A 23,661-nucleotide genomic window follows, 5' to 3' on the forward strand; every position below is an offset into this window, starting at 1 on the left:
TCAGTGTGACGTCACAGTAACACTGTGGGTGGCAGTGTTAGTGGTGGGTACATCAGTATGACGTCTCAGTAACACTGTGGGTGGCAGTGTTAGTGGTGGGTACATCAGTGTGACGTCTCAGTAGCACTGTGGGTGGCAGTGTTAGTGGTGGGTACATCAGTGTGACATCTCAGTAGCACTGTGGGTTGCAGTGTTAGTGGTGGGTACATCAGTGTGACGTCTCAGTAGCACTGTGGGTGGCAGTATTAGTGGTGGGTACATCAGTGTGACGTCTAGTAACACTGTGGATGGCAGTGTTAGTGGTGGGTACATCAGTGTGACGTCTCAGTAGCACTGTGGGTGGCAGTGTTAGTGGTGGGTACATCAGTGTGACGTCTCAGTAGCACTGTGGGTGGCAGTGTTAATGGTGGGTACATCAGTGTGACGTCTCAGTAGCACTGTGGGAGGCAGTGTTAGTGGTGGGTACATCAGTGTGACGTCTCAGTAGCACTGTGGGTGGCAGTGCTAGTGGTGGGTACATCAGTGTGACGTCTCAGTAGCACTGTGGGTGGCAGTGTTAGTGGTGGGTACATCAGTGTGACGTCTCAGTAGCACTGTGGGTGGCAGTGTTAGTGGTGGGTACATCAGTGTGACGTCTCAGTAGCACTGTGGGTGGCAGTGTTAGTGGTGGGTACATCAGTGTGACGTCTCAGTAGCACTGTGGGTGGCAGTGCTAGTGGTGGGTACATCAGTGTGACGTCTCAGTAGCACTGTGGGTGGCAGTGTTAGTGGTGGGTACATCAGTGTGACGTCTCAGTAGCACTGTGGGTGGTAGTGCTAGTGGTGGGTACATCAGTGTGACGTCTCAGTAACACTGTGGGTGGTAGTGCTAGTGGTGGGTACATCAGTGTGACGTCTCAGTAGCACTGTGGGTGGCAGTGTTAGTGGTGGGTACATCAGTGTGACGTCTCAGTAGCACTGTGGGTGGCAGTGTTAGTGGTGGGTACATCAGTGTGACGTCTCAGTAGCACTGTGGGTGGCAGTGTTAGTGGTGGGTACATCAGTGTGACGTCTCAGTAGCACTGTGGGTGGCAGTGTTAGTGGTGGGTACATCAGTGTGACGTCTCAGTAGCACTGTGGGTGGCAGTGCTAGTGGTGGGTACATCAGTGTGACGTCTCAGTAGCACTGTGGGTGGCAGTGTTAGTGGTGGGTACATCAGTGTGACGTCTCAGTAGCACTGTGGGTGGTAGTGCTAGTGGTGGGTACATCAGTGTGACGTCTCAGTAACACTGTGGGTGGTAGTGCTAGTGGTGGGTACATCAGTGTGACGTCTCAGTAGCACTGTGGGTGGCAGTGTTAGTGGTGGGTACATCAGTGTGACGTCTCAGTAGCACTGTGGGTGGCAGTGCTAGTGGTGGGTACATCAGTGTGACGTCTCAGTAGCACTGTGGGTGGTAGTGCTAATGGTGGGTACATCAGTGTGACGTCTCAGTAGCACTGTGGGTGGCAGTGCTAGTGGTGGGTACATCAGTGTGACGTCTCAGTAGCACTGTGGGTAGCAGTGTTAGTGGTGAGTACATCAGTGTGACGTCTCAGTAGCACTGTGGGTGGCAGTGCTAGTGGTGGGTACATCAGTGTGACGTCTCAGTAGCACTGTGGGTGGCAGTGCTAGTGGTGGGTACATCAGTGTGACGTCTCAGTAGCACTGTGGGTAGCAGTGTTAGTGGTGGGTACATCAGTGTGACGTCTCAGTAGCACTGTGGGTGGCAGTGCTAGTGGTGGGTACATCAGTGTGACGTCTCAGTAACACTGTGGGTGGCAGTGCTAGTGGTGGGTACATCAGTGTGACGTCTCAGTAGCACTGTGGGTGGCAGACTTGATGACGGTAGTATTATACACCTTTTTTCCTAGCATCGCTTCCTCTTCCTCCTCCTCTGTGTCTTCTTTATCCTTGTGTTTTGCCTCTGTTAAAAGATTAATGACGGTTACATAAGTCCCGACTGTTTAACAGACTGTCACTATTTCTGCAACTGAGAGTTTAGCGCTTCCCCATGAATATAATAACTAGCGTAAATAAAAATCCCAGAGGGATTTTATGAGAAAATCCTGAAGGAACTTTTTTAAAGGTCCCAAAGGAACTCTATAAGAAAGTCGTGAAGGCTTCTCACCTCTCTCTGCAACCTTCTTCTTGAGGTAGGTGAAGTGAATAATGGCGTAGAGGAAACCACAAGCCAGGGAGATGAACCCGAAGATCCTGAAGGCCCTGGAGGTGCTGTACCTACTGATGAGGAATCCTCCCAGCAGAGCCCCCACTCCACGACCTGTAGCACCACAATGTTAGTCTCTCTGGCTTTATTTTCTTTCTTTCTTTTCCGTTTCTCACACGAGCTCTATCTTTTTTAACCTTCAGTCTCTCTCTCTCTCTCTCTCTCTCTCTCTCTCTCTCTCTCTCTCTCTCTCTCTCTCTCTCTCTCTCTCTACTGTACTCTTTCATGCAAAACATACGGTATTTAGACTATAATTTCATTTACACCATATCCAATTTTCAGCACTAATTACTTTCAATATTTGTTAGCACATAACTATTATCTCTTAATTCACCATTATATAATAGAGAATCAGAGACCCACCTAGAGAGTAGTGGATGGCACCTGCCAGACCAGTCATGGTTGCTAGAAGACCCTTGGGTGCCAGTAATGGGCAGTAACTTAGTGCTGCTAGCCACATCAACTGATAGGTGAACACTTCCAGGATTTCGAAAGGGAAGGCTAGCCACGGGTCACTGTCGAGGGTAACAGTTAATGTTAAGAACATTTGAGAATAGTGAAGTACTGTAGCTCGGTATTTCTTCCCATTTTTGCATGTATAAATAACCCTTGACGATTGTAACCAGGATAAATACTTAAATTATTCATTATCATTGTAACTAACTTAGCTATCAACACTTTGGGGCCCAGTTCCTTGGACCCATTGTCCCTCTGTAATATTTTGATTACAACCCATACCCATGTTATGGGTTGTAATCAAATTATGCTACCCATACCATGGGTATGGGTAGCATAATTAAGACATTAAACTAACTTCTCACTGTTGATACGTGATATAAACCTTAGTAACTGATAACAAGAAGTGGTTTAGAAAGGCATGTGACCAACACTAAGACACATTTATTAGAAAACGTTTCGGTTCTGTGACCTTGATCACAAGGTTCAGGGTCAGGTAGGGTCGCCAGGTGGATCATCGTTATCAAGGTCCCAGGACAGGATCGTTTTCTAACGTGTTTTGATGCTTGTTGTCGTCCTATTTTAAGCACTACTGACACATATTAGGCAGGTTCAACTCATACCCACCTACATCCACGATACAGAGCCTACTAGACTGGAGAATACACTAGACCTCATCTTCACTAACAATGATGATCTGATAAGAAATGTCACCATATCAAAAACAATATACTCAGATCACAACATAATTGAGGTTCAGACATGTATGCGTGGAGCCCCAGACCGACAAAATGAGACTAGTCACGAGGGAGCATTCACCAAATTCAACTTCAATAACAAAAACATAAAGTGGGACCAAGTAAACCAAGTCCTAACCGATATAAGCTGGGAAGATATACTAAGCAACACAGACCCAAACTTATGCCTAGAACAGATTAACTCGGTGGCACTCGATGTATGCACAAGGCTTATTCCTCTAAGAAAAAGGAGGAGTAGATGTAAAATAGAAAGAGACAGGCGCTCCCTTTACAGGCGACGGAAAAGAATAACAGAGCGGCTAAAAGAGGTCAATATATCTGAAATGCGCAGGGAGACACTGGTCAGAGAAATAGCAAGCATCGAACTTAAGCTAAAAGAATCCTTTAGGAGTCAGGAATCGCGGGAAGAACTAAAAGCCATAAATGAAATCGAAAGAAACCCAAAGTATTTCTTCTCCTATGCCAAATCAAAATCGAGAACAACGTCCAGTATTGGGCCCCTACTTAAACAAGATGGGTCCTACACAGATGACAGCAAGGAAATGAGTGAGCTACTCAAGTCCCAATATGACTCAGTTTTTAGCAAGCCGCTAACCAGACTGAGAGTCGAAGATCAAAATGAATTTTTTATGAGAGAGCCACAAAATTTGATTAACACAAGCCTATCCGATGTTATCCTGACGCCAAATGACTTCGAACAGGCGATAAATGACATGCCCATGCACTCTGCCCCAGGGCCAGACTCATGGAACTCTGTGTTCATCAAGAACTGCAAGAAGCCCCTATCACGAGCCTTTTCCATCCTATGGAGAGGGAGCATGGACACGGGGGTCGTCCCTCAGTTACTAAAAACAACAGACATAGCCCCACTCCACAAAGGGGGCAGTAAAGCAACAGCAAAGAACTACAGACCAATAGCACTAACATCCCATATCATAAAAATCTTTGAAAGGGTCCTAAGAAGCAAGATCACCACCCATCTAGAAACCCATCAGTTACACAACCCAGGGCAACATGGGTTTAGAACAGGTCGCTCCTGTCTGTCTCAACTACTGGATCACTACGACAAGGTCCTAAATGCACTAGAAGACAAAAAGAATGCAGATGTAATATATACAGACTTTGCAAAAGCCTTCGACAAGTGTGACCATGGCGTAATAGCGCACAAAATGCGCGCTAAAGGAATAACAGGAAAAGTCGGTCGATGGATCTATAATTTCCTCACTAACAGAACACAGAGAGTAGTCGTCAACAGAGTAAAGTCCGAGGCAGCTACGGTGAAAAGCTCTGTTCCACAAGGCACAGTACTAGCTCCCATCTTGTTCCTCATCCTCATATCCGACATAGACAAGGATGTCAGCCACAGCACCGTGTCTTCCTTTGCAGATGACACCCGAATCTGCATGACAGTGTCTTCCATTGCAGACACTGCAAGGCTCCAGGCGGACATCAACCAAATCTTTCAGTGGGCTGCAGAAAACAATATGAAGTTCAACGATGAGAAATTTCAATTACTCAGATATGGTAAACATGAGGAAATTAAATCTTCATCAGAGTACAAAACAAATTCTGGCCACAAAATAGAGCGAAACACCAACGTCAAAGACCTGGGAGTGATTATGTCGGAGGATCTCACCTTCAAGGACCATAACATTGTATCGATCGCATCTGCTAGAAAAATGACAGGATGGATAATGAGAACCTTCAAAACTAGGGAGGCCAAGCCCATGATGACACTCTTCAGGTCACTTGTTCTATCTAGGCTGGAATATTGCTGCACTCTAACAGCACCTTTCAAGGCAGGTGAAATTGCCGACCTAGAAAATGTACAGAGAACTTTCACGGCGCGCATAACGGAGATAAAACACCTCAATTACTGGGAGCGCTTGAGGTTTCTAAACCTGTATTCCCTGGAATGCAGGAGGGAGAGATACATGATTATATACACCTGGAAAATCCTAGAGGGACTAGTACCGAACTTGCACACGAAAATCACTCACTACGAAAGCAAAAGACTTGGCAGACGATGCAACATCCCCCCAATGAAAAGCAGGGGTGTCACTAGCACGTTAAGAGACCATACAATAAGTGTCAGGGGCCCGAGACTGTTCAACTGCCTCCCAGCACACATAAGGGGGATTACCAACAGACCCCTGGCAGTCTTCAAGCTGGCACTGGACAAGCACCTAAAGTCAGTTCCTGATCAGCCGGGCTGTGGCTCGTACGTTGGTTTGCGTGCAGCCAGCAGCAACAGCCTGGTTGATCAGGCGCTGATCCACCAGGAGGCCTGGTCACAGACCGGGCCGCGGGGGCGTTGACCCCCGAAACTCTCTCCAGGTAAACTCCAGGTAAACAGAATACAGAACATATACATATATACATAATATAATCAATTATGATGTGGCCTTCCACCGCCTCAGTGGAAGACGGTATCATCTATAATATTGTGGAGAATATACAGTATATTTTCCGAAAATAGTGTATTTGTATGAAAATTAATAAAATATATTGTATTTAATAAAAATTATATTATAAAAAATGGGAAGCTCGGCGCCTGCGCAGACGAGCAGGTCACTCGCCATTGTGTTTTTGAATGAGCCAAGAAAACGTTAGTGAAAATAATAATTTTCGTCGCTCTAGAGGTTATATTGGGCTTACACCTCTCAAATAGGAGCCGAAATTGTTGGATGTGCATTTCTGCATAATTTGAGCATTAAATCGATGTACAGGACAGCTCCAGGAACCTCAGATAAGCTATCTAAATTATGTTTGTAATTCTGGCCAGTATTATCATCATAAATTTGGTTAGAGGGAGGTTTTTGAGTATTATACACAGTAATCTCCAGACTAATTGGTGAGTGTTATGAGTATAAATTCTCCTTCTGTTATATAAATGTGTATATGTAATCATTTATTAATTTTAATATACAGTCCACAAAAATTATAATAATTTTACCAGAATTCCTGGTGTGTATGTACATTTCATTTGCAATTAATATAGGTCTAGAGCAACTTGTGGAGAGATAGATGGTAGGTATCGAAGGGGGACATTTTTGCGACCTAGGTGTCCTAAAAATTCCTACTTGTCTCTGTAACTTTGATAAATAATAATTATCTTTGTTACCATTTACTTGTATGTATGTAATGAGATTCATCCAGGTAAATGTAATTTTCCACAAATAATTTTTTTGGATTTTTAATCCCGGAGGGTTAGCCACCTAGAATAACCCAAGAAAGACAATGCGCCTACTAACACCCGATACCTAATTACTTGCTAGGTGAATGGGACATAAGGAGTAAGGAAACACGCCCAATGTTTCCACCCTTGCCGGGGATCGAACCATGGACACTGAGCGTGTGAAGCGAGACCAGGCCAGTGCTAATGAACTGTTGTTAAAATTAAGAAATATGAGGAACACTATGTCAGTTTGGTCGTGGACAGTGACATTACTATACCACTAACAGTCTGGTTGACTAGGCTACCTAGTTGTGTCACACACAGGGGACGACGATAATCAATAACCTTCTTACTACGTTACAAGTCACACAGTATAAGACGCACACATGTCAAAAGTGAAAAAAAATGTTAACAGAGAAATTATTTTGTATGAAATATTAGAAGGAACATCGGTAACATTGGTAACTACGTCTACATTGAATACTTGGTCACATCACTAATAAATTCTACTGTATTGTTTCAGGTCTACAAAAGTTAAAATAAAGACGTGCAGTTTGGTACTCTTTAAGACGATGTATTAAAGTCCTACACTGTTTAATATATTAATCAAATGGTTATAATTATAAAAATCATTTTTGAAGGGATGGAAGGGTAAGCCAGTGGAAGGCCTCGGTCAAATGACCAAAAGCTCCAGCTGTGGGTCATCATATAACTAAGACCCGCAATACTTACCTACATTAACCAAAGCCTTACTAAAATCAATATCAGATACTCTCAAGAACATCACAATTAGCTATAATGATAACATTCTTGTACATACCAACTTATCATCAATTAAAAGCTATTTTTAAGTCCTGTACATAAACCTGGCGATAACCATGGCCTGGCAGTTTACGTAGAGATAACTAGTGTACCTTTAATATGTACTGTGTGTAACTGTATATGTATGTGTATGCACACTCGTCTGAGATTTCAGAATTTTTTAATAATCATTGACTTTGTAAAGATTCAAATTCCACCGGGAAAAGGGTTAGAATCATTTCCCCAGTAAGGAATGTGTCGTAGAAGGTGACTAGCACTCTCAGCTCACAGCTGAGGGTCCGTGGTTGGATACCTGACACGGGTGGTAACGTTGGGCATGTTCCTTAAACCTACTGCCCCTGTTCACCTAGCAGTAAGTAGGTACCTGGGTGGCATCTCAGGTTGTTAGTGCACCTTAGGGCGGTGCTTTGAAATAAGCTGAGGTAGATTCAACTGCAGGCACACAATAACTAGGCTTTCTGGTCGCAAAAGGAATACCTAACAAATCTAACTATTGAAGAATGAGACGCTTGTGTAATATTTGGGAATCTTTGAGATAACATTTCTCAAGCCAGTAGTTTTTTTTTAAGTCCAATAGAAAGAACGGGAGAAGATTCATGATCTGAACAACATCGACAGATCACCTCAAAACTTCTCCTCTACCGTTCTTTGTATTGGACTGAGGAAGCCACTGGCTGACGAACTTTCCTCAGTATAGATTCTCAGATGTTGCACAAGTGTCTCATTTTTCAACTTGTCGGTTTTCTAAACCATTTATTAAATCTAGTTGCTATTGATAATAATACGTACTTGATGGAGGAGTACCCGAAGTGCCTGATGGCGTAGGTGAAGAAGGAGATAATGAAGATAACTGGACGACTCAGTCTCTCGACCAACCAGTCGTTGATGATTAAGAAAGGTAAACCCACTAGGTTTCCCACTGTCATGGTCAGACCTGCCCATGGGTAAGTTTATTTAGATACAGGAATATATAAGTACCATTATTATCATACATAGTAACATACGTGAAAATGACCTTGATAGCTCCAAAAAGTCAGACCATTTCATGTTATGTTCTCCGTGAAAATACTTCATGTGGCAATTGGCTAAAACAGAAAAGCTTTTAGAAGCTCTTTTCCAGTCGCATCTACAACAGATCACATTGTAAATGAGCTTTAAAAGAAAGCTTACTATAAGAAGACTTACTGAATACCTTCCCGTCTCTGAACAAACCTGAGTGCTCATCAGATCCCACAAATACACTGAATAATAATGTCATATCTTCCCATACTCCTACCTACGTTGATACCTGCTCCTTTCACCTACCTAGGAGATAGTTAGGTGCCCCTAACTCCTTGAGGTAGACGAAGAGGAAGCTCTCAATGAAACCCCAGCTTGCACCTTGTGTCATTATCATGATCAAGAAAACATCGACCTCAGTTCTCACAATAAGCTTGGCCAGGTCCTTCATCACGGTGTCACCAGCCATGTCTACCTACACACACACGGGGAGAAGAGGAACACTTTTGTAGGATGTTTGAGATTTTGGATGTTAGTTTAAGTTTAATATTTTTATTATGCACCCCATACCCATCCTGTGAGTGGTAGTCAAAAGATTACAGAGGTACATAATTGGTCCAGGGACTGGACCCCAAAGTTTTGATAGCTGAGCAAGTTACAGAGGTAATGAACTCACAATTCACAAAGGTAATGAACTCACAATTTACGAAGGTAATGAACTCCAGGTAGGTCTGGTCACAATCATGACAAGTTACAAAGGTATTTACAGATTACAGAGGTACGTAATGGGTCAGCAAAGGGTTTAGTTACCCCACGATAACCCAAGAAAGCCACCCAATGTGGAGTATTTTCATTGTGGTCCTTTGATCATAATTCCCTTTTTTAAAAGCCAGTCAGTGAGTTATTTCCACTGGGTCTTGTGATTCTCCCCAAGAAACGACCCACAACAGTCGATAATATTATTTACAACATAACAGTGCCCAGTAATCTTATGCCAAGAATACACATGGTATATATTAAGTCGTATACCTGGAGTATACCTGTAGAGGGTTTCGGGGGGTCAACGCCCCCGCGGCCCGGTCTGAGACCACTGTACAAAAAGTGCCAATCTTATATTCCCACCCTTTAAAAGGATAAAAATAATATTCACCTTCTCAGACACAACTTTTCGGATAATTACAAGTTATTATACCGACTCCAAACGAAAAAAAATTCAATGTTTGACTGTTTTGTTATATTGGTTTAAATATACATATTGGGTTAATATTGTGTTAAATATGTACATATTAGGTTAAATATACATAGTTGGTTAATATACATAGCATACTCTATGCATATAACATGTGTATAATACCTTAACAATATTATAGACATATTTGCTATCTACACAAAGTCTAAATAAAAATCTAATTTATTACAAATCAATTACAACTCGTAATTACCTTCTCTTATTTTATATATCAAAATTCACATCACTAGTTCATCTATTTAGAACTATTAACTGTATTACCTGGAGTTTACCTGGAGAGAGTTTCGGGGGTCAACGCCCCCGCGGCCCGGTCTGTGACCAGGCCTCCTGGTGGATCAGCGCCTGATCAACCAGGCTGTTGCTGCTGGCTGCACGCAAACCAACGTACGAGCCACAGCCCGGCTGATCAGGAACTGACTTTAGGTGCTTGTCCAGTGCCAGCTTGAAGACTGCCAGGGGTCTGTTGGTAATCCCCCTTATGTGTGCTGGGAGGCAGTTGAACAGTCTCGGGCCCCTGACACTTATTGTATGGTCTCTTAACGTGCTAGTGACACCCCTGCTTTTCATTGGGGGGATGGTGCATCGTCTGCCAAGTCTTTTGCTTTCGTAGTGAGTGATTTTCGTGTGCAAGTTCGGTACTAGTCCCTCTAGGATTTTCCAGGTGTATATAATCATGTATCTCTCCCTCCTGCGTTCCAGGGAATACAGGTTTAGAAACCTCAAGCGCTCCCAGTAATTGAGGTGTTTTATCTCCGTTATGCGCGCCGTGAAAGTTCTCTGTACATTTTCTAGGTCGGCAATTTCACCTGCCTTGAAAGGTGCTGTTAGAGTGCAGCAATATTCCAGCCTAGATAGAACAAGTGACCTGAAGAGTGTCATCATGGGCTTGGCCTCCCTAGTTTTGAAGGTTCTCATTATCCATCCTGTCATTTTTCTAGCAGATGCGATTGATACAATGTTATGGTCCTTGAAGGTGAGATCCTCCGACATAATCACTCCCAGGTCTTTGACGTTGGTGTTTCGCTCTATTTTGTGGCCAGAATTTGTTTTGTACTCTGATGAAGATTTAATTTCCTCATGTTTACCATATCTGAGTAATTGAAATTTCTCATCGTTGAACTTCATATTGTTTTCTGCAGCCCACTGAAAGATTTGGTTGATGTCCGCCTGGAGCCTTGCAGTGTCTGCAATGGAAGACACTGTCATGCAGATTCGGGTGTCATCTGCAAAGGAAGACACGGTGCTGTGGCTGACATCCTTGTCTATGTCGTATGGTAGAGTTATAATTGAAAGAATTAAGAGTAAGACGGAGAATAGGATAGCAGATGAACAAGGAGGCTTTAGGAAAGGTAGGGGGTGTGTGGACCAGGTGTTTACAGTGAAACATATAAGTGAACAGTATTTAGATAAGGCTAAAGAGGTCTTTGTGGCATTTATGGATTTGGAAAAGGCGTATGACAGGGTGGATAGGGGGGCAATGTGGCAGATGTTGCAAGTGTATGGTGTAGGAGGTAGGTTACTGAAAGCAGTGAAGAGTTTTTACGAGGATAGTGAGGCTCAAGTTAGAGTATGTAGGAAAGAGGGAAATTTTTTCCCAGTAAAAGTAGGCCTTAGACAAGGATGTGTGATGTCACCGTGGTTGTTTAATATATTTATAGATGGGGTTGTAAGAGAAGTAAATGCGAGGGTCTTGGCAAGAGGCGTGGAGTTAAAAGATAAAGAATCACACACAAAGTGGGAGTTGTCACAGCTGCTCTTTGCTGATGACACTGTGCTCTTGGGAGATTCTGAAGAGAAGTTGCAGAGATTGGTGGATGAATTTGGTAGGGTGTGCAAAAGAAGAAAATTAAAGGTGAATACAGGAAAGAGTAAGGTTATGAGGATAACAAAAAGATTAGGTGATGAAAGATTGAATATCAGATTGGAGGGAGAGAGTATGGAGGAGGTGAACGTATTCAGATATTTGGGAGTGGACGTGTCAGCGGATGGGTCTATGAAAGATGAGGTGAATCATAGAATTGATGAGGGAAAAAGAGTGAGTGGTGCACTTAGGAGTCTGTGGAGACAAAGAACTTTGTCCTTGGAGGCAAAGAGGGGAATGTATGAGAGTATAGTTTTACCAACGCTCTTATATGGGTGTGAAGCGTGGGTGATGAATGTTGCAGCGAGGAGAAGGCTGGAGGCAGTGGAGATGTCATGTCTGAGGGCAATGTGTGGTGTGAATATAATGCAGAGAATTCGTAGTTTGGAAGTTAGGAGGAGGTGCGGGATTACCAAAACTGTTGTCCAGAGGGCTGAGGAAGGGTTGTTGAGGTGGTTCGGACATGTAGAGAGAATGGAGCGAAACAGAATGACTTCAAGAGTGTATCAGTCTGTAGTGGAAGGAAGGCGGGGTAGGGGTCGGCCTAGGAAAGGTTGGAGGGAGGGGGTAAAGGAGGTTTTGTGTGCGAGGGGCTTGGACTTCCAGGAGGCATGCATGAGCGTGTTTGATAGGAGTGAATGGAGACAAATGGTTTTTAATACTTGACGTGCTGTTGGAGTGTGAGCAAAGTAACATTTATGAAGGGATTCAGGGAAACCGGCAGGCCGGACTTGAGTCCTGGAGATGGGAAGTACAGTGCCTGCACTCTGAAGGAGGGGTGTTAATGTTGCAGTTTAAAAACTGTAGTGTAAAGCACCCTTCTGGCAAGACAGTGATGGAGTGAATGATGGTGAAAGTTTTTCTTTTTCGGGCCACCCTGCCTTGGTGGGAATCGGCCAGTGTGATAATAAAAAAAAATAATATCACTAAGGCTGGATAATTGGGATTTTGGATTTTTGACTGACCAGGGTCATTATATATGTAAAGTATTTCTTGTATAGATGTGAATCTAAATTAATATTGATTAGTTACTGCATTATGTAAACAGAGTAATAATAGAGAAATAGGTGGCTGCCATTATGGGAGTACCATGGACCTACCATCATGGGAGTACTCAGGACCTACCATAATGGGAGTGCCCAGAATCTACCATCATGGGAGTACTCAGGACCTACCATCATGTGAGTACTCAGGACCTACCATCATGGGAGTACTCAGGACCTACCATCATGTGAGTACTCAGGACCTACCATCATGGGAGTACTCAGGACTTACCATCATGGGAGTACCCAGGACCCACCATCATGGGAGTACTCAGGACCTACCATCATGTGAGTACTCAGGACCTACTATCATGGGAGTACTCAGGACCTACCATCATGGAAGTACTCAGGACCTACCATCATGTGAGTACTCAGGACCTACCATCATGTGAGTACTCAGGACCTACCATCATGGGAGTACCCTCGACCCACCATCATGGGAGTACTCAGGACCTACCATCATGTGAGTACTCAGGACCTACCATCATGGGAGTACCCTCGACCCACCATCATGGGAGTACTCAGGACCTACCATCATGTGAGTACTCAGGACCTACTATCATGGGAGTACTCAGGACCTACCATCATGGAAGTACTCAGGACCTACCATCATGGGAGTACTCAGGACCTACCATCATGTGAGTACTCAGGACCTACCATCATGTGAGTACTCAGGACCTACCATCATGGAAGTACTCAGGACCTACCATCATGTGAGTACTCAGGACCTACCATCATGTGAGTACTCAGGACCTACCATCATGTGAGTACTCAGGACCCACCATCATGTGAGTACTCAGGACCCACCATCATGGGAGTACCCTCGACCCACCATCATGCATCATGTGAGTACTCAGGACCTACCATCATGGGAGTACCCTCGACCCACCATCATGGGAGTACTCAGGACCTACCATCATGGGAGTACCCTCGACCCACCATCATGGGAGTACTTACCACGAAGTGTAACCTAGAGATGAGAAGGATGGAGAGAAGGGACAGGATGCCACCGAAGTAAAGTGCTGGAGAGAAGTCTGGCAATTCTGTGGAAGACGCCATTATTTTTATTATTGTCATAGCTTAAAAAATGTTGGTATCTAGTCCCTGGACCCAATTTATAATGCTATTCAGCTAGGAACACGAGTGATAAGATTATGAATTGTTTTACAAAGCAAGTCAATGTTATTATATGTGGCTTTGACTTATTTATAAGTGATTTGCGACAGGCAGAGTCATCATATATTTTTCATGTGTCACTGTGGATAAAATACGTGTCCCGTAGCTCGATTGGTAGCGCATTCAGCTCACACACTGAGGTCCGGGGATCGATTCCCCGGTACGGCTGGAAACATTAGGGCATGTTTCCTTAAAATACTTGCTGTCCATGTTCACCTAGCAGTAACTAGGTACCTGGGTGTTAGTCGACTGGTGTGGGTCGCATCCTGGGGACAAAATTTAGGTAATTTGCGGGAAATGCTCTGCATAACAAGGGGCTTTCTATATAGTATGTCACTCTTAGCTATGGTCTGTATACCTTGTACTTGTAGCATGGTGTACAAAGTGTGACAAGTCTAACTGACACATTTTGTCTACATCAGCTGGTGATGTAATCTTGGAGAGGTACTTGTGACCCAACCCAAGCCAGGCAGTGCCCCTCCAGTGCCTCTCACCTGCGTCACTACCGTGATGTAACTTCCCAAAGGTACTAACAACTCAACCCAAGCCAGGCAGTGCCCCTCCAGTGCCTCTCACCAGCGCCACTACGTGATGTAACTTCCCAGAGGTACTTACAACCCATCCCAAGCCAGGCAGTGCCCCTCCAGTGCCTCTCACCTGCGTCACTGCTGTGGTGTAACCTACCAGAGATACATGTGACCCAACCCAAGCCAGGCAGTGCCCCTCCAGTGCCTCTCACCTGCGTCACTACCGTGATGTAACTTCCCAGAGGTACTAACAACCCAACCCAAGCCAGGCAGTGCCCCTCCAGTGCCTCTCACCAGCGCCATTACGTGATGTAATTTCCCAGAGGTACTTACAACCCAACCCAAGCCAGGCAGTGCCCCTCCAGTGCCTCTCACCTGCGTCACTGCTAAACTTGTCGACGAGGAAGCCAGATATAAGAGGACCCAGAGATACACCCACCACAGAGAACAGTCGCTGGATGCCCAGCTCACCACCATACTGTTTTAGCAGTGCCAGGCAGGTGGCATCCTGGGGAGAAGAGAGAAATATATCAGAGAAACCTGGTGAGATGATTTTGATCCAAGGAACTGGGGGATAACCCCTTCACTCTCTCCCTCGGATCTAACCTGAGTGCCTCTTGTCCCCCAAGGCTTTGTTGAGCCACGAAGTCACTAAGTGCTGACTCATAATAATAATAATAATAATAATAATAATAACAGCAATAATAATGATAATAATAATAATAATGATAATAATTATAATTATAATAATAACAGCAATAATAACAGTAATAATAATAATAATATCAACAATAATAATAATGCCAACGATAATAATACCAACAACAACAATAATAATAATAATAATAATAATAATAATAATAATAATAATAATAATACTAATAATACTAATACTTACTGTCATGGTGAAGGCAGATGACAGGAAGAACGAGCCTGTCATCCGTATAGCAAAATATACCCAGAATGTGGTGGCACCATTACTGGGTTCATCAGGGTGGTCACAGGTTGGTGCCATCTTCACCTGGCACTCTACCTGGCACTGCGACTGACAGGTCAGCCTCTGGTACACCTGGTCATCGAGTACTTGGTCATACCAGGTGTGTCCACAGATGTCATCATCCTGCCATGATAGTATGGTGCCATTGGCACTCACCTGTGAAGAAATTATCCTTTTATTGGGGTGCCTTGGTGATGCCAAGGGCTCGTGATCCGAGGAGTTTAAGCTAATTTTAGGATTCCTAGGTCAAAATTTCTTACTGCTGCCCATTACCAAGGCATTGTGGCCCTTATGATTTTAGCGCTTCCCTTTAATAATAATAATAATAATAATAATAATAATAATAATAATAATAATAAAAATAACAATAATAATAACAATATATTTTTATTATTAACTAATAATATAATTAATAACAAAATAATAATTACTATTAATATAAATAATAACATTTAAAAATAATAATAAAAACACCCTACAAGGAAATTTAAAACCAGTATTAACACGTATTAAATCTCATCCGAAAATAATTCTCAGAAATCAAAACAACAGCTGAAAAAATATATTATTATCAGTAAGGTTAAAAAGGCTTCTATATACAGAATCATCAGAAAAACACACTAAAAACTGTATTAAAAGTTCTCCCCGAGGCCCAGCAGGCATCTCGGTAGTTATAAATGCTGAGAGGAATCCACCTCAAATGCATTATTATAATCATGGGGAGCGCTAAACCCGTAGGATTATATAGCGCCTGTGGGGGGGGATGGAAGGCATTCAGGTTCAATGCAGGGAACTGGATTACAGATCCAGTTCCCTAGATCAAGAGCCCCTCACCAGCGTCAAGGAACCTCCCTTGACGGGGATCGCCTCGAATAGAACTGGGAAAACTCCCTTATGAACCAGTGTTAGCATGGTACAAGCTGCACCAAGAGAATTATTATAATTATTATTATTATTAAACCAGAATGATTTAATAATAATAATAATAATCTTTATTTCTACAAGTATATGTACAATGTATACAAACCATAGCTGACATCATGACATAGAAAGCCCCTGGTTATGTAGAGCATTTCCCGCAACTTAGGTCACTCTTGTCCCCCAGGATGCGACCCACACCAGCCGGCTAACACCCAGGTACGTAACTGCTGCTAGGTGAACATAGACGGCAGGTGTCTTAAGTAAACACATGCTAATGTTTCTACCCGTACTGGGGATCGAGCCCCGGACACTCAATGTGTCAGGTGAGTGCGCTACCAACCGATCTATGGGACACTAGTGTTTAATATACCCAGACAGGTGTGTTTAACGTGACTGGTTGGGTTCGTATTAGTGCTCGGAATACCAGGTTGGGTTCGTACTAGTGCTCAGCATACCAGGTTGGGTTCGTACTAGTGATTAACGTACCTGGTCAAGGTCATACTAATGTGCGTATATTGTATTGATGTATGACACACCTGGTCAGTGACGTTGAGGGCGAGGCAGTGAGTGTGATGGTCGTTAGACAAACACACTCGTAGTTGCTCCTCCTCTGGCGGCGACTCACACAGGAACCTGCAGTCCTGTATACAAACATATGAAATCTTGGAATCATCTACTACCACAATATTATGTAAATGGACACAGATGCAACTAATATTACAGTTTATTGTGGCAACGTTTCGCTCTCCAGGAGCTTTGTCAAGCTGGCTTGACAAAGCTCCTGGTAATTCTACCATTATTACTACCATAACATGGTTTTCCTTGCCTCCTCGACTACAGAGCCTCAATCACTTGGCAACACAACAATGGAATTGTATAAATGGTTATAAATACAACCATAATTGTTAAATGGGTGGAGGAGTAATCCAGCGGAAGGCCTCGGTCATATGACCAAAAACTCCAGCTGTGGGTCACCATATGACTATGACCAGCGTCAGGAAACACTTGTCCTGTTTCCTGACAAATCTTACCTAACTTAACCCAAGGAATGGGTTAGGTTAGGTAAGATTTGTTGTCATAACAGCTACTTCTTCCATCTTCAACGTCTTCAGCTTTTTATCTTTTCCTGCCCACCAATTTCCATTCGATGGGGCTAGTACCACTAGTATCTCTAAATAGTTGCATCTCTAGTTTTCTCCAGCTCTAACAGTAAAATATCACTAGCAGTAAAATATCACTAACACTGAGAATCCACCAAGAATATCACTATAGAACTTACCTTCAGTGTCAGTTCGAATTGAGTGTGATTGCGGTTGTGATGGCAGAGATCGCAGGCGGCCCAGGTAAGTGTGTCGTTGTCAGGACGGCAGGTGAGGGAGAGAGAGGAAATAGAGCGTTGTGGGACGTACAGGAGAGACACGTGAAACACCACCGTTAGCACCATGTTCACCATCATTACAGACTTGTACCTGCCGAAGGTGTCAGCCACCAGACCTGTGGATTGGACAATATAGAGAGGACGTGTAGAGAGGACAATCTAGAGAGGACCTGTAGATAGTACATAGATAAATAGATAGATAGCGGCTAAAAGAGGCAATATATCTGAAATGCGTAGGGAGACACTGGTGAGAGAAATAGCAAACATCGAACTAAAGCTAAAGGAATCTTATAGGAGTCAGGAATCGCGGGAAGAACTAAAAGCCATAAATAAAATCGAAAGAAACCTAAAGTGTTTCTTTTCTTATGCCAAATCAAAGTAAAAAACAACATCAAGCATTGGGTCCCTACTTAAACAAGATGGGTCCTACACAGATGACAGCAAGGAAATGAGTGAGCTACTCAAGTCCCAATATGACTCAGCTTTTAGCAAGCCGCTAACCAGACTGAGAGTCGAAGATCTAAATGAATTTTTTTATGAGAGAGCCACAGAATTTGGCAAACACAAAGCTATCTGATGTTATCCTGAGGTCAAATGACTTCGAACAGGCGATAAATGACATGCCCATGCACTCTGCCCCAGGGCCAGACTCATGGAACTCCGTGTTCATCAAGAACTGCAAGAAGCCCGTATCACGAGCTTTTACCATCCTATGGAGAGGGAGCATGGACACGGGGGTCGTCCCTCAGTTACTAAAAACAACAGACATAACCCACTCCACAAAGGGGGCAGTAAAGCAATAGCAAAAAACTACAGACCGATAGCACAAACATCCCATATCATAAAAATCTTTGAAAGGGTCCTAAGGAGCAAGATCACCACCCATCTAGATACCCATCAATTACACAACCCAGGGCAACATGGGTTTAGAACAGGTCGCTCCTGTCTGTCCCAACTACTGGATCACTACGACAAGGTCCTAGATGCACTAGAAGACAAAAAGAATGCAGATGTAATATATACAGACTTTGCAAAAGCCTTCGACAAGTGTGACCATGGCGCAATAGCGCACAAAATGCGTGTTAAAGGAATAACAGGAAACGTTGGTAGATGGATCTATAATTTCCTCACAAACAGAACACAAAGAGTAGTAGTCAACAGAGTCAAGTCTGAAGCGGCTATGGTGAAAAGCTCTGTTCCACAAGGCACAGTACTCGCTCCCATCTTATTCCTCATCCTCATATCTGACATAGACAAGGATGTCAGCCACAGCACCGTGTCTTCCTTTGCAGATGACACCCGAATCTGCATGACAGTGTCTTCCACTGCAGACACTGCAAGGCTCCAGGCGGACATCAACCAAATCTTTCAGTGGGCTGCAGAAAACAATATGAAGTTCAACGATGAGAAATTTCAATTATTCCGATATGGTAAACATGAAATTAAAACTTCATCAGAGTACAAAACAAATCCCAGCCACAAAATAGAGCGAAAAACTAACGTCAAAGACCTGGGAGTGATCATGTCGGAGGACCTCACCTTCAAGGACCATAACATTGTATCAATCGCATCTGCTAGAAAAATGACAGGATGGATAATGAGAACCTTCAAAACTAGGGATGCCAAGCCCATGATGACACTCTTCAGGTCGCTTGTTCTATCTAGGCTGGAATATTGCTGCACACTAACAGCACCTTTCAAGGCAGGTGAAATTGCTGACCTAGAAAATGTAGCTCGTACGTTGGATTGCGTGCAGTCAGCAGTAACAGCCTGGATGATCAGGTTCTGATCCACCATGAGGCCTGGTCACAGACCGGGCCGCGGGGGCGTTGACCCCCGGAACTCTCTCCAGGTAAACTCCAGGTCTCCAGTACAATCTAGTAAGGAACTTCTTCCACCCCAAAAACATTTATTCCCCTGTTTGTCCGGTTACCTAATGAGTATCATTTACTTCGTGAGAACCAGTCAACTCCCTTCAGAAATAACATATTATGGAGACGAAACTTTAGACTGGTGTTAACTGTTTCCTCCTGGGCCGATATTAAGTCACAACCTAGCGTAAAAATGGAGAAGACAGGAGAGGACGATTAAGAGGGAGAAGGAAGATTATTATTATAATCAAGGGGGAAGCACTAAACCCGTAGGATTATACAGCGCCTATGGGGGGATGGAAGGCATTCAGGCTTAATTCAGGGAACTGGAGCACAGATCCAACTGGAGCACAGATCCAATTCCCTAGATCAAGAGCCCCTCACCAGCGTCAAGGAGCCTTCCTTGAGGGGGGGAGAAGGAAGAATGTTAAATAAATGGACACAGATGCAACTACAGCGATATTTTATTGTGTCCGCTTTTTCTTAACTTTCTAGGTAATTCTATTACCTGAGGGACGAGTGTTAGAAGACTGGTTAGGAAATGAAGTTAGATAGCTATGTTAATATCTTTATTGTGCACCACATACCCATCTGAGAAAATACTAGACAGTTGACTGAGGATAGCAGGAGGTGAAAATATTAGGTAGCCCCAACATTACACCTTCGTTATGGGGATCACGAAGGAATATCACAGTAGGAAGTATCTTCAGTGTGTGAATTGTAGATAAATGGTTCAGAGAACTGACAAGTTGATAAATTAGTCAAATGTGTAACACTTGGGTATCTTTACTGAGGAAACGTTTCGCCACACAGTGGCTTCATCAGTCTTATATAAAGAAGAATGGTGAAGATCAGGAGATTGAGGTAATCAGTCCCTCAGCCTGGAGTTAATAAAATTACCCCCCTCCCCCACAATTCTCTGAAAATTTACTTTCTTATTCATGTCCTGATCGCCTAGTTCTCTGATGATATTTTCAATCTCCTGTTTTTCTTCCTGCCATTTTTCATTGTGTGTTCTCCCCTCGCTCTCCTGAAGCCCATGAATAAACACTGACTTCTCCCTCTCATCCCATTGCCTTTCCCTCTGTGTCTCTGGGTCCCATTTGTACATGGCCATTGTCTCTCTTATTTTTTCCTGTATCTCTCGGTGGCACGATCGAGCCTCTGCTTGGAGCCTTTCCGCCTCTCCACCTTCTCGCCCCTCCATTACTGCTATCCCTACTCCCAACATCTCTTCCCTTCATTCCTCAGCCCTGATTGGTGGACTGATAGGGCCTTAGCATAAGTCATGTCTCCTTCCTTTCTCTCAGTGAATATACGCTGAGTTTAATGGTAAGTTAAGGGATTAAAGTATACAATCCTTGACTGATGTTGTCATGGTGATATGCGACCTTAATGACCACTGAGTAGTAGATCAAATTTAATATAATAAGCAAACTAATCAAAGGTGCAAACACCAGGTCACCAACTGGATAAAACCCGGACCGGGACACTACAGGCGAACCTCAATCGAATCGAAGACTTCGAAGAACAAAAAGGCACAATACCGTGACTGGAACAATACACAAATAACCCACACATAGAAGAGAGAATCTTATGACGACGTTTCGGTCCAACTTGGAACATTTACAGGTCACAGTGTCGCTATAACCTCTCTGACCTATGTGCAGGTTATTTGTACAAGGCAGCAAAATATACCTGAGGTGGGTGGGCCCAGGAGAGAGGCAATGGGCAGAAAGGAATATATAATGGCGATCTCCTTCACGGTGATTCCCAGGACCTGCATATGCAGGGTCAGGTACGGCAGGTAGCTGGTCTGACCTGTGGAAGGAACAGGTATTAGCTTGAGGAACATAAGGACATTAATGGAAATAAGTCACCCCTTGAATTTATTGGTTAATCTGAATATATAACTACGTTCGTGCACTAAGAACTGTTATGAAAAATTAAAATTGAGTGTTTAAAACAATTTGTAGATTTTCTAATTTGTTTTTTAATGAACCGGCCGTATCCCAGGAAGGTAGTGGCGCAGTAGTGGAGGTAGTGGCGCAGTAGTGGAGGTAGTGGCGCAGTAGTGGAGGTACTGGTGCAGTAGTGGAGGTAGTGGTGCAGTAGTGGAGGTACTGGTGCAGTAGTGGAGGTAGTGGTGCAGTAGTGGAGGTAGTGGTGCAGTAGTGGAGGTGCAGTAGTGGAGGTAGTGGCGCAGTAGTGGAGGTACTGGTGCAGTAGTGGAGGTAGTGGTGCAGTAGTGGAGGTACTGGTGCAGTAGTGGAGGTACTGGTGCAGTAGTGGAGGTACTGGTGCAGTAGTGGAGGTACTGGTGCAGTAGTGGAGGTAGTGGCGCAGTAGTGGAGGTAGTGGTGCAGTAGTGGAGGTACTGGTGCAGTAGTGGAGGTACTGGTGCAGTAGTGGAGGTAGTGGTGCAGTAGTGGAGGTACTGGTGCAGTAGTGGAGGTAGTGGTGCAGTAGTGGAGGTACTGGTGCACTAGTGGAGGTACTGGCGAAGTAGTGGAGGTACTGGTGCACTAGTGGAGGTACTGGCGCAGTTGTAGAGGTACTGACACAGTAGTAGTGGTACTAACACAGTAGTAGTGGTACTAACACAGTAGTAGTAGTACTAACACAGTAGTAGTAGTACTAACACAGTAGTAGTGGTACTAACACAGTAGTAGTGGTACTAACACAGTAGTAGTGGTACTAACACAGTAGTAGTAGTACTAACACAGTAGTAGTAGTACTAACACAGTAGTAGTGGTACTAACACAGTAGTAGTGGTACTAACACAGTAGTAGTAGTACTAACACAGTAGTAGTAGTACTAACACAGTAGTAGTGGTACTAACACAGTAGTAGTGGTACTAACACAGTAGTAGTGGTACTAACACAGTAGTAGTGGTACTAACACAGTAGTAGTAGTACTACCACAGTAGTAGTAGTACTACCACAGTAGTAGTAGTACTACCACAGTAGTAGTAGGAGTACTACCACAGTAGTAGTAGTACTACCACAGTAGTAGTAGGAGTACTACCACAGTAGTAGTAGGAGTACTACCACAGTAGTAGTAGGAGTACTACCACAGTAGTAGTGGTACTAACACAGTAGTAGTGGTACTAACACAGTAGTAGTGGTACTAACACAGTAGTAGTAGTACTAACACAGTAGTAGTGGTACTAACACAGTAGTAGTAGTACTAACACAGTAGTAGTAGTACTAACACAGTAGTAGTGGTACTAACACAGTAGTAGTAGTACTAACACAGTAGTAGTGTACTAACACAGTAGTAGTGGTACTAACACAGTAGTAGTGGTACTAACACAGTAGTAGTGTACTAACACAGTAGTAGTGGTACTAACACAGTAGTAGTGGTACTAACACAGTAGTAGTAGTACTAACACAGTAGTAGTGTACTAACACAGTAGTAGTGGTACTAACACAGTAGTAGTAGTACTAACACAGTAGTAGTGTACTAACACAGTAGTAGTGTACTAACACAGTAGTAGTAGTACTGGCACAGTAGTAGTGGTACTGGCACAGTAGTAGTAGTACTAACACAGTAGTAGTGGTACTAACACAGTAGTAGTGGTACTAACACAGTAGTAGTAGTACTAACACAGTAGTAGTAGTATTAACACAGTAGTAGTGGTACTAACACAGTAGTAGTGGTACTAACACAGTAGTAGTGGTACTAACACAGTAGTAGTAGTACTAACACAGTAGTAGTAGTATTAACACAGTAGTAGTGGTACTAACACAGTAGTAGTGGTACTGGCACAGTGGTAGTGGTACTAACACAGTAGTAGTAGTATTAACACAGTAGTAGTGGTACTAACACAGTAGTAGTGGTACTGGCACAGTAGTAGTGGTACTAACACAGTAGTAGTAGTACTAACACAGTAGTAGTGGTACTAACACAGTAGTAGTAGTATTAACACAGTAGTAGTGGTACTAACACAGTAGTAGTGGTACTGGCACAGTGGTAGTGGTACTAACACAGTAGTAGTAGTATTAACACAGTAGTAGTGGTACTAACACAGTAGTAGTGGTACTGGCACAGTAGTAGTGGTACTAACACAGTAGTAGTGGTACTGGCACAGTGGTAGTGGTACTAACACAGTAGTAGTAGTATTAACACAGTAGTCGTGGTACTAACACACTAGTAGTGGTACTGGCACAGTAGTA

General features: G+C 43.5%; 1 protein-coding gene and 1 long non-coding RNA gene across 2 annotated transcripts in view; one reads left to right on the forward strand and one right to left on the reverse strand.

The window, feature by feature from the left end:
• The window catches only part of LOC138855222 (uncharacterized), a 202,825-nt gene that overhangs the window by 110,982 nt on the left and 68,182 nt on the right, over positions 1 to 23,661 (forward strand). The window lies entirely within an intron of this gene.
• The window catches only part of LOC128703187 (major facilitator superfamily domain-containing protein 6), a 48,051-nt gene continuing 26,071 nt past the window's right edge, over positions 1,682 to 23,661 (reverse strand). The window contains exons 3-13 of the mRNA XM_053797767.2: positions 21,182 to 21,304; positions 17,514 to 17,728; positions 16,771 to 16,875; positions 15,215 to 15,469; positions 14,692 to 14,824; positions 13,571 to 13,656; positions 8,767 to 8,935; positions 8,251 to 8,395; positions 2,611 to 2,762; positions 2,149 to 2,301; positions 1,682 to 1,944 (exon numbers count right to left, since the gene is read on the reverse strand). Of these exons, the coding sequence (XP_053653742.2) occupies positions 1,820 to 1,944; positions 2,149 to 2,301; positions 2,611 to 2,762; positions 8,251 to 8,395; positions 8,767 to 8,935; positions 13,571 to 13,656; positions 14,692 to 14,824; positions 15,215 to 15,469; positions 16,771 to 16,875; positions 17,514 to 17,728; positions 21,182 to 21,304 (1,661 nt within the window). The 3' untranslated portion in view covers positions 1,682 to 1,819. The remainder of the gene's footprint in view (positions 1,945 to 2,148; positions 2,302 to 2,610; positions 2,763 to 8,250; positions 8,396 to 8,766; positions 8,936 to 13,570; positions 13,657 to 14,691; positions 14,825 to 15,214; positions 15,470 to 16,770; positions 16,876 to 17,513; positions 17,729 to 21,181; positions 21,305 to 23,661) is intronic.

This window comes from Cherax quadricarinatus, chromosome 85, assembly GCF_038502225.1.
Source record: "Cherax quadricarinatus isolate ZL_2023a chromosome 85, ASM3850222v1, whole genome shotgun sequence".
Classification (NCBI taxonomy): Eukaryota; Metazoa; Arthropoda; class Malacostraca; order Decapoda; family Parastacidae; genus Cherax; species Cherax quadricarinatus.